The 11,259-nt window shown below is 41.8% G+C and overlaps 1 protein-coding gene across 1 annotated transcript in view; it reads right to left on the bottom strand.

The window, feature by feature from the left end:
• Positions 1 to 2,200: 2,200 nt before the first annotated feature.
• The window catches only part of LCMT1 (leucine carboxyl methyltransferase 1), a 19,642-nt gene continuing 10,583 nt past the window's right edge, over positions 2,201 to 11,259 (bottom strand). Inside the window, exons 6-11 of the mRNA XM_009895114.1 lie at positions 10,062 to 10,164; positions 8,083 to 8,203; positions 7,211 to 7,312; positions 6,703 to 6,794; positions 4,566 to 4,663; positions 2,201 to 2,848 (exon numbers count right to left, since the gene is read on the bottom strand). Of these exons, the coding sequence (XP_009893416.1) occupies positions 2,826 to 2,848; positions 4,566 to 4,663; positions 6,703 to 6,794; positions 7,211 to 7,312; positions 8,083 to 8,203; positions 10,062 to 10,164 (539 nt within the window). The 3' untranslated portion in view covers positions 2,201 to 2,825. The remainder of the gene's footprint in view (positions 2,849 to 4,565; positions 4,664 to 6,702; positions 6,795 to 7,210; positions 7,313 to 8,082; positions 8,204 to 10,061; positions 10,165 to 11,259) is intronic.

The raw sequence follows: 11,259 nt of genomic DNA, 5'->3' as shown, positions 1-11,259 counted from the left end.
GAATGAAAAATATTAAAATACTCTGAGTAACAACAGCGTGAAACCAGAAGGCAAACCCGCGAAGCTGCAGGCCATTAAATACAGCAGGCTATTTGCCCCTGCTTCCTATAAAGCAGAAAGGCTCATCAGCAAGTCTACCTCCCAATCTGGACAGCGGGCAACTGCCGGGGGGAAACCACCCAGTAGCAGACCCTACAGTCCCCAGTTACAGCCGCTGCGCTCAAGAAGCAACTTTGATGTTAAGGTGAAAAACTGAGACATAGCCTCCTGGTCTCGTGCATCTGCAGAGCGAAAGGGTCAACACTTAAGGCAGGCACAGCTTGCGCATGCCTCTTACAAGACGAGGGGCACAGATAAGCCCAAACATCTAAAATGTGCAGTCATAAGCATACCATTGATATTGTTATCTAGGAAGCAAAGGTTATAAGCTCCTTTCATAATTGCACGGTCCATCCCTTCCCTTTGGGGGCAGAGAGTTTATGCGAACACTTTGCCAAGACCGAGCGCAGCATTAGCCAAATGTTGTATTTCTGTGCCTTGTCATAACTGACACAAACAACAGGAGGTGGACTGTAGTCACCAGTGACTGAGAGAGGAGGGCAGTGAAGGGAACGCCATTTCTTTTTACTACTTCTGTTCCTCTGAAATTATGACTGTCACTTCTAGGAACTGTTTACTTTTTTTGATACGTCCCTACACCTCCAGTCCACATTCATGTCAACTATTTCCAAAGTCAGGTATTCTTACAGTACAGAAAGTCACATGCGGAACAAAAATGCTAGAATTGTCTAGGTTGGAAGGGATCTTTAAGATCATTGAGTCCAACCATCAACCTAACACTGCCAAAACCACCACATGTCCCTCAGCACATCTACCCGTCTTTTAAACACCTCCAGGGATGGCGATTCAGCCACTTCCCTGGGCAGCCTGTTCCAATGTTTGATAACCCTTTCGGTGAAGAAATTTTTCCTAATATCCATCCTAAACCTCCCCTGGCACAACTTGAGGCCATTTCCTCTTGTCCTATCGCCTGTTACTTGGGAGCAGAGACCAACCCCCACCTCGCTACACCCTCCTTTCAGGGAGCTGTAGAGAGCCATAAGGTCTCCCCTCAGCCTCCTTTTCTCCAGGCTGAACACCACCAGTTCCCTCAGCTGCTCCTTACAAGACTTGTGTTCTACACCCCTCACCAGCTTCATTGCCTTTCTCTGGACACGCTCCAGGACCTCAAGGTCTTTCTTGTAGTGAGGGACCCAAAAGTGAACACAGCACTCAAGGCAGAGCCTCACCAGTTCCCAGTACAGGGGGACGATCACTGCCCCAGTCCTGCTGGCCACACTATTCCCAATAGAGGCCAGGATGCTGTTGGCCTTCTTGGCCACCTGGGCACACCGCTGGCTCATGTTCAGCCGGCTGTCCACCAACACCCCCAGGTCCTTTTCCACCGGGCAGCTTTCCAGCCACTCCTCCCCGAGCCTGTAGAGCTGCACAGGGTTGGTGTGACCTGAGCGCAGGAGCCGGCACTTGGCCTGGTTGAACCTCACACCATTGGCCTCGGCCCATCGATCCAAGCCTGTCCAGATCCCTCTGTAGAGCCGTCCTACACTCAAGCAGATCGACACTCCTGCCCAACTTGGTGTCATCTGCGAACTTACCGAGGCAGCACTCGATCCTCTCGTCCAGGTCACTGATAAAGATATTAAAGAGAACTGGGCCCAATACTGAGCCCTGGGGAACACCACTTGCGACCATCCGCCAACTGGATTTGACTCCATTCCCCACAACAAATGGTTGCTTATGCTTGAAACGGCTTTAACAAATACTCTTGGTGAGGCGCTTGGCGAGAGAGGAAAAATGTAGTCACTAAATCAGACATAAATAAGTAATTTCTAATGAGTAAGACACTAGTCAAATTATAAATACTAAACATTTATTATTTTTCTCATAGGAAGGTTGCAAGATTCAATTTCAAACAACATGGGAAGGTCTTTTGTTGCTGTTGGGATTTTGTTTCTTTTAAGAGGAAAGAAAGAAGAATGAGAAACCGGTGTAAAGATACTACCAGAAGCAGTGCAAATTTAGGTTAATTTCTTTCTTACCTTTACCATCCCAGAGCTGAAGTGCCAAGCTAAGCCCTTCCCAGTTAAAAAAAAATCTGCTTTAACATCATCATCCAGTTTCTTGTATACCACTGAACAAGAATCACGTCCCTCCTTCTTCTTTCACCCTTCCCCTGTAATAACATACCTAGTATAGTAACAGCCTTGTAGCAATGCTAAAAGCCAGGAAAAAGCCAACATGGTGACACTTCATAAAAGTTAACCTGAACAGAATGAAAATTGACAAGTTTTAACCTTCCCGATCAGCCGTGCACAGTGCAGAGATATCCAATAATGCAGCTCACCGGCACCGATTTTCCAGTTTCCTGTCACAAATACATTTTACACATCCACAAAAAGACAAAAGAGGAAAATCATATAATCCAAGAACACTTTACTTTCAGTTTTAAACTAAGGAAGGCAAGCTTTTAAACAGGAATTACTGACATCTTAAGGAAGTCCGTCGTTATATATCTGGGAATGGGAGGCGAGTCTTGCCTCATAACAATTGCTCCCAGCGGGCAAAAAAGGATTCATTAAAACTACCAAAGCCCCACAAGGACAGTTGACATCAGTAGCACCCGTCGCTTCCTGCACTGGCGCCGCTTACACAGATGCACAGACTGAAGTTGGCACATGCAAAGTCCCATCATTTCTGTGATCTCGTCTCAAGTAGAAGGCAGTCGCTGCAGCTTCTGGGCCCACGGCTTCCCTCCAGTAAATACATTAGAACGTGATGTTTGCAAGACCTGTTTGAAAAGAAAAGAGGATGGGGGTGAGAAACAAGCGTTTATTCTCATACTACATGTACTTCACTGCCATTAGGACAGTTAGACACAGGAAGAAGGATGCTTTGAGAATTTTATTTTTATTTTTTTTAAACTTAAATGTAAAGGATTTCGTGGCAGGAAATTAGGAAACAGGTTGGTCTATAATTTTTTAACCGTTTCTTGATTGCGATGCAACAATTAATTTGAATAAGCCAATCTGACAGAGCACTGAAGTTATCCACGGCAGAAGGAACAACACAGAGGCTGCTGCTGAACTAAGGGTCTGCCCATGAAATTAAAAACAGACAGGTGGGGAAAGTACCATTAATGAGGGCAGCAAATTCACTCTGGATAAAGAAAACCTGCTTTATATTAATCAAATGTATAATGCATGGATATGCCTTATCTCCTTTAGGATTTTGTCTTTTTCTACTCCTAAGATGCTGCGTCACTTAACCTCAGTACCCAAAATTGTCCTAAATACTTCTCTAATCACAGCAAAGAATAACACTGGAGATCCCAGGAATATGGGCTACTATGAATAGGTGAACTTTTTGGCCTTGGCTCCTCTAGAAGTAAGCTCTGTATTACATTTATTGCCTTTTAGCCATAAGAAATCAAATGGAAAAACGCGCATTTCTGCAGCTCGAAACTGTTGAAGTTGTAGGATTCAGGTCACGAGACACGGCAAGGTAGCACCTCTGTCACAGCAGCAGCAACAGGGTATTGAAGATCTTGCTTTACTACCTGTATCAGATGCTTTGCTACGCAGTCTGGCTGAAATATACCCACAACTTGATTCACATCTGCTAAGGCAGAGCAAATAAAATCTGTTCTCGAATAGTGCTTTGTCAGGAGCAAGGGAAGGGCAGAGCAGGGGAGGGAAAAGATAAACTGGCAGCCAGAGAAGTTTTCTGGAAAGACTGAAGTTCATGAAATTGCAGGCAAAAAAAAGAGATAAACTGTGTCTGCAACAGAGTTGTCTTTCTAATTTAGACAAATAATGGCTGTAGTCATCCATCCTTCACCCAAACCGCAATTCTTTTGATTTTATTATTTCTTAAGCAGCAGCAACATACATAATGCTACATAGAGCATAAATCAAGTCTCTCTGTTTCAAAGAAATTCCAGTTTAGAAGAGACAGAATTTTAAGTACAAAGGGAACATTTAAAAGAGTTAACTTCAGAGGGAATTTTTTCCCCCAGGAGAAAGCAGCGTGGAAAACTTAAGTCTCAGATGGACGTAAATGAGGACAGTGCAGAAGACTGGGCTAAGTAATACAAATTTATTTTTATGCTAATGTTGTCAGGACACTGCAATTTCATATACTGTGTGCCCATCTGGCACTTCACGTGCACAGGATTTGTAAACCGTTCAATTAGCAGTGATAGTATAAAGCAGGCAGTTATTTAAAGTAACCCATACGGCATCTTTCGGTGTAAAAATCCTAACTGCCCTGTACTGGACAGGGTTCCTGTTGGGCAATTCAGATGCCTATACAAACCCTCAAAAGGCTGTTGAGAAACAGTCACAAGACACCACCAGGGAGGTGTTCACAGCCCCAACAATGACAGAGAAGCAGACCCCACTCCCGCGACAGGAGACTTCTATCATATGTCTGGTATCTTTAGTCCCAGTCTTTCCACATAAGATTTCAATGGGCAGGGTCACCTCCTAGATGTTGGAGAACATTACCCAGATTACTGCTGTCCTTTGAAGCCCAGCAGATGCAGTAGTGCTGCATTAGTTGTTCAAACAGTTCCTTTTCATCTAGGAATTCAAGTCCTTCTATTCTGTAGGAATAAAATAAAAATTGTGATTCGAGCTGCAGTCTCAGTACAGTTTTTAAAGTACTCTTCTTCACTCCTTAGGAGTGAAAAGTACAGCCAATAAGGCAGTTACCTTTCTAGTAAATTAATACAGGTATTTGTCCATAATAAAGATACCACCACTACTCCCAGCCTTTGTTGTCAATGTACGACACAAGTGACGGACAAGATGTTTTCAACTTCTCATCCCTGGAATTTCATGTTCCAGGACTAATCTGTGTAACTCCTCACAAATACCACTATTTCTCTTCTAACCCCTTTTACTGCACATATCTGGTCTTGCTGGATTTCAGTAGACACAAACAGTACAGCCTGAAGGAAGTACAGCTGGAAGGAAATTTATCTTTATCAAAGGATTACAGTGAACATTTGAAGACAGTATTTTCTCCAGACAATCACAAGTCCATATTATGCCTTGGAAGAGTGATGGGTACACCAGTGCAGCTTCTAACAACTCTCCCACATGAGCTCATGATGAAACACAAACCAAATGGTACATATAAGAGCTGAGGATTTTTTTTTCCTAAAATGGTTCCTACCTAGGATTCTTAAAGTAAGATCTTTGAGCATCTTCCACCAAACAAATGGGAGACCTTTTCCTAAGCTGTGCTTGCTTTACAAAGTTTAACCCGGCACATTCCTCTCCTTCACTCTAGATGACCTGAATATCAGATATTTTCCATGCTAAATATTTGGAAGGGCTGCTACTGAGGACCAAAAGAAGCTGAGCGGTAAAAGTTCCTAAATACACTCACAGATGTGCAAGTGCTGCAGAAGAACACTGTTGTAAAGATTTTTACAAATAGAAAGCATTATTTTCCTCATTAATACTGAAGGACAGAGTTTACGTAACCTATTTCTTGGCATTTGGAACAAGTGGAAAGAGCTGAACAGACCTAAGGTAGTAAAAAATGCTGCAAAAGAAGTACAAGCTACGTCTCTCCACAAGTGCCATATGGTGCAATCACACAGTCATCGTTCCTATTTAAACAACCTATGATTTTCAGTCTCACCTGTTCAGTTCCATGGTTTGAGAAATCCCCATATGTGAACACTTATTTTGACCAACGTAACTTGTTCAGCTAATTCAAACCAGAGTTACTGAATGACTCACAGCAATTCGCACTTCATATTATATACTTAAGGAGTTACTCATTAAAAACAGTTTCCCCCTTTTTAGCTTTTCTTTAACACAAAAAATTAACAAAATCCATGCAGATTAGCGACTGTTACAACAACCTTTAGTTATACCCTCTATATAGTAAGCTCTGTCTACAGACCCAGCAGTCTAGCTCGCGAAGATGATACGAATGGAAGATGCATCCATCTGTTGAGAGCTGGACACACCGCGCTGTTGGGCGCACCTCTCCTCTCTCTCTCTCTTTGCTTGCATAGTACAATAGGTCATAGCACTAAATTACTGCCCTGCCTTGGCTCATTACCTAAATACGCTGCCAAGGAAGGAGGGAGGATCAGGACTGGCCGTTTCCACCCACTTGTAGTAAAAGAGTAAATGGATAAGTAATCTTACTAGGCCTACAAAACTGGAGCAAACAGCTGGATGTCATCTCCCTTAGGGATATGAAAAGTGGCTGCCTGTTCTGAGTGTATTTTAGGACTCCTCTCCACTCATCTAGTATTGTGGAGGATGGGTGTTCACAAGAAACATCTTAGGTACTGTAAAAACTGAACACAGCATTTCTGTGGCATCTTTTATCTGCAGATTTCTGTCATGAGATGCTTTATATCGCACCCAAATAAATCATCACCGCTATCAGTCTACTTCTGGCAGCAATAACCCTCTGGATCATTAATGTTGCTCCAGACATTGTCCTTAAGGCTCTGCAGAGCTTCGCACTCAGACACATTCTGTCCACCTAGCTAGCACCTGCACACAGCCTCCTCTGTTATACTCGGGGATCCCGTTCTACATACTGACGTGAACTACCTTGGAAATGGCATCTGAAGAAGACTTTTGGCCGCAAGCAAGCTATCAGTAATACCTTTTGACATCAGCCTGTGGCAAAAAGCTGTACACTGTCATCATATCAATGGCATGTGCCGTTTCCCAGCCATTTAACAGCAATCGTTCCTTCTGTAAAATAAACAAGCAGCACAGTTTTCAGAGGACTCGAGGAAAAATACCAGAGAACAGTTTTTCCCCCTAAGGATTTTGTAGGCCGTCTGCTTGACCTGTTCTTTGAAGAGCACTTATACCCTTTTCTAAGCATCTGCTAACCTCTGCGCAGAGAGGATGGTGGGTAGAGGGAGCTGTGCGCTGATCTACTGCAGTTTTTGTACAAAACTAAGCGGCATTGAGCAACCACGGCATTGGTAACAGGGAACCACTGTAACATGGATAGGAAAGGGTTTCAGTAGGTAGCAGCTGCCCCATCCCAAACCTGTTTTGGTCGCTGCTCTGAGCCTTACAGTGCACACACAGAGGCAGAACTTGCAGACAGATTCATTAAGTTTGATATTAAACACACCCAAAGCCCTGTGCCCCTTTACCTGAGAGTCCAAAGATCTGCAGACTTCCACTCCAGCCAGGTTACACTGTCGTCTCTGCAAGTTCTCAATCATGATCTGTCCAAACCTGTCCGTCATATTCACCTCAGGTAGAGAATGAGACAAAAGTGTTCCCCCTTCCGAAAAGAATGTAATCGCAGTGAAAAGCAGTAACTTGGTTAAACTCTCAAATTGTCTACGTCATAAAATGCACAGGCTAACATTAGAGTTCCACAAACTCTTACACCAGGTGTCATTTCCCACTGCCACATCTCCTCAGCTACCTCACGTTGACAAGTTGAGTGCCAGTTTAACAGCGACAATGCCTTTGCAGACACTGGGCACTGAAACTGACTCTGCTTTAAGTTGTCAGCAGCTTGGTTCAGCTCTCCAGCAGTGATTTACAGCTTGGAAGATCTTGTTAATAAATCCTGGAGGCACCTAGTTCCCCCAAGGCAGCGTTTTACTTCCATACAGAGAAGCTAAGTTCACGCTGATGTGATTTTTTGCTCCACTTTGTCAGAGAACACAGAGAGGTAATTATGTAATGTTATACACTCATATCCGACATTCAGCAGCATTTCTTTTTCCTCAGTCTTATCTAAACCAATATTACACGGTTTTCTCCATATATGGATTAAGCCTCAGTTCTTTTGGTTCAATACAGTCCAGCAATTGTCTTTCAGAATCGCTATATATTCTTTACAATGAGCTAACAGATCTACCAAATAAAACACATTACTAAAGAAATTCAGCAGAAGTTCCTACCTGTACAAAAGCATATGGCCCACTCTTATTTTACAAGCAGAACTCCCACTTTTGAGAGCAATTTTTATGACAATAATGCAGGTCTAAAAATGCCATTTTTGTTTTACCTGCTCGTAATTTATAAACATCGCCACCGGAAAAGTGCTTGCTGCCCACTTTAAAAGATTTGCAGATTGCTGCGGTGTCATGTAAACCAGTACACACTCCGCTACCAGAAGCGTTGGCAAACTTTAAAACAAAAAAAACAAGAGAACTATTTCTAGCAAAAGAACAAGAAAAATCTATAAAGGATTATTAGCAAGCAAGTAATTTCATGTCTCCAAAAATTCTTAAAAGACCTATCGTTTTTATGAACTAGACATTTAAGACTGAATGAAATCACTTCATCAAGTTGACTAGAATTGGGTTTTCTGGCAGTCGACAGGGGACTCCCATGGTTACAAAACAGAGATATTAGGAAACAATCTCCCCTAAGTCAGCCATCCTATGAACACAGAAAAATGTGTATTCTGCTAGTCTTCTCTGAACTGTGATAGCATAAACTGAAGCGCATATTAAAATTCATTTTGCAGAAGAATTGTACTCTATATACACAATGCGCACTCTTTTAGAGATCAGCAAAATTAGGAACAAAATACTAATCAAAAGAAAATGTTTCCTCTTTAAAAAAAGTTCTAAGAATTTTAATGAGACAAATTTGTTCAATATCTGTAAAATAAACTTCACATGTTATTATCTAACAAAATGCAATCTATAGTTTGCACATTGCCTCTTCCCCCTCCATCCACAAAAATCCAAAAATAGACATCTACACAAGTAATTTTCCTTAGAATTATGGAGTTTTCTTTTAATTGCTAGAATGAACAGGAAAAAGAAAAGTCACTAGAAGCCGGAGAAATTCCACAGGGAGCAGCAATGTAGGCAAGCAAGGGAAGATTTCAGAAGATGGAAGTGTAAAGATTTAAATGGCAATTTGATGCATTCTGCTTACCCATATGCTCTCTCCCACCCAGCCAGATAGCCGCTATTTATATATCTTATATTTGAAAGGTATGTCCATCATCCGCTCTAAAACTTAAATCCTGCCCCCTCCAGAAGCCTAACACTTGAACAATAAAATCCCAGATATTAGCTCCCAGAATTAAGTTCTCAAAGGACTCCATGGTAATCACTTTATCAAAAGGTCTAGGGAACAATAGGGGTTTTAAGTAGAGGCAATAGAAAAGAATTACAAAGATAAAACTCTGAAATAATTTCCCATTGACAGAATTATCCTTCACTTTACCAGCTAAGCTCCCAGAAATCTCGACTCACATACCCATTACAATAGGGGTGAAAGATGTTCACTGATACAGGTGCTGCCCAGCCAGCATCAAAATGCAACTGAACCAACTCTTAAAAAAAGCAATTTATGACATTTTTGATACATCTCTAGTTTAGATTCCCCTTGAATAACTTCTGATTCTATTAACTAAATTTCAACCAAATTCAAGCAAGGGGTAACTCTTTTAGAAATCTCTACAAGAGTTAAATTCATGAAGTAGAGAAAGAAAACTTGCATCACCTCTGAGAAAGAAAATGGCTGCTGCAGGAACCCATCCCCTCCAGGGCAAGGGACGGGGGCAGAAAGCGAGGAGGAATTACAGCTGCCTGTCCTGCACCAAGAGCTTTAACTTGTGCGAAAGGATCATATACCCCGAAGAAAACCAATCACCAGAAACACAATCACAGAAAGTCAAACTTCATTCCCCTCAGCGTTTTAAGAACAAGAAGCAAATAGTTCTGCAATGTTTGATCTTCTCAGGAAGGATGAAAAGGCAGTTTGCAGAATAGGCTATGCAAGGAACAATCTCGCTTCAGACTTGGAACTGCCCAGCAGTCACGGCAATGCCAGCCTGCGCGGCTCAGTGAGGCTGCACGAGGTGTCTGAACAATTCCTTCTGCTCAAAGGGCTCAGGAAAAGGTAACCATGGAAATAGCATAATGAGCATGGGATGCAGATACTGTATGCCCAAGCCTGACTTTACTCTCACCAGTACACTTCCACAAGCCCTCATCAAAATTAATAATAAAAAAATAATCTTACTGTGTATCCAGGTTATGTTTCTTTAGCTTTTCCTCCAGATCTGATGAGAAACGGAGATCTGCTCCTACTAAGGAATATCGACTGGAGTCTAGGCTGTGAGAATCTGCAAGTTTAAAATCGAGAGACTAATGGTTACAAGTAAGAGGGATGCTGAAACTAGAAATTAAAAGAAATACATGGGAACATATGAATTTTAAGTCAAAGTTTATTCTGTTACACCTAATCATTAACAGCAAACTCTTCTTTTTAAAACATTCATTTTCCTTATACCCGATTGTTGTGGTTTACAGGTGGTGATACATTAGCATCAGACTCTGCAACAAGCCTAATCTTTCACTCCGCAGCCACTCTAATGCAGATAGGTTATCCTATCCGTTACCATGGTTTCAAGGAATGCAGAGAGAAGAAAAAATGCAAAGATTAAAGGCAGGGTTTTTCTCTTTTGTTTAGAGTCCTTTTAGATGACCCAATGTACATAAGGAAGTACATAAAAAAAAGCCACCATCAATTTCTGAAAAACTAATTTAAAAGTAACAACGCTCCAACTATTAACAATAGATATAACAATATAAATTAACAATACATATAACCATGTAATATATATGGGTATCAGACACAGATGTAGGGGCCAAAAAAAGTTACCATTTAGCTTTTTCTTATGATCTAGCAATGGTATTTAAGCGTGGAATCAAATTAGAAAAGGTATTCTGAAAAACAAACATTCATCCTGGGATACAACACGCAGCAAGCTCCTGTAAATGCTTTCCAACACGAAGGAGGAACTAATACTAAAGTCAAAAGACACTCTGACATACTTGCAAAACTGTAAGGAAGCCAGCAGCAACATGAGCATCTTGCCATCAATAATTCTGACAACCAGTTGCAATCAATTCAACTAGATGAGCCCAGTCGCCATAGACAGCATCTTACAAGTGCAGTAGCAAACCCACTTAAAGATGTGAAGTTCTGTGGGAATCTATCAGATTGCTCTTTTGCACTTCAGCTTTACTAGAGTGAAGTCATTAGGACAGAATAGCACATAATTTTCCACTCTTACCATATGAGCGCAACAGAGCAAGCAGTAAAATATGTAAGATAAACAGTGAAAAAAAAGCCCAGAGTGAGAGTTTAAAGTGGTCTCGTAATGGCCAGTCAATATCTGTCTGCAGTAGTGGGCTCTGGCACAGCTCCCTTTGGG

Source organism: Charadrius vociferus, unplaced genomic scaffold (genome assembly GCF_000708025.1).
Source record: "Charadrius vociferus isolate BGI_N301 unplaced genomic scaffold, ASM70802v2 scaffold600, whole genome shotgun sequence".
Lineage (NCBI taxonomy): Eukaryota > Metazoa > Chordata > Aves > Charadriiformes > Charadriidae > Charadrius > Charadrius vociferus.
This window is presented reverse-complemented; position numbering and strand designations above follow the sequence as displayed.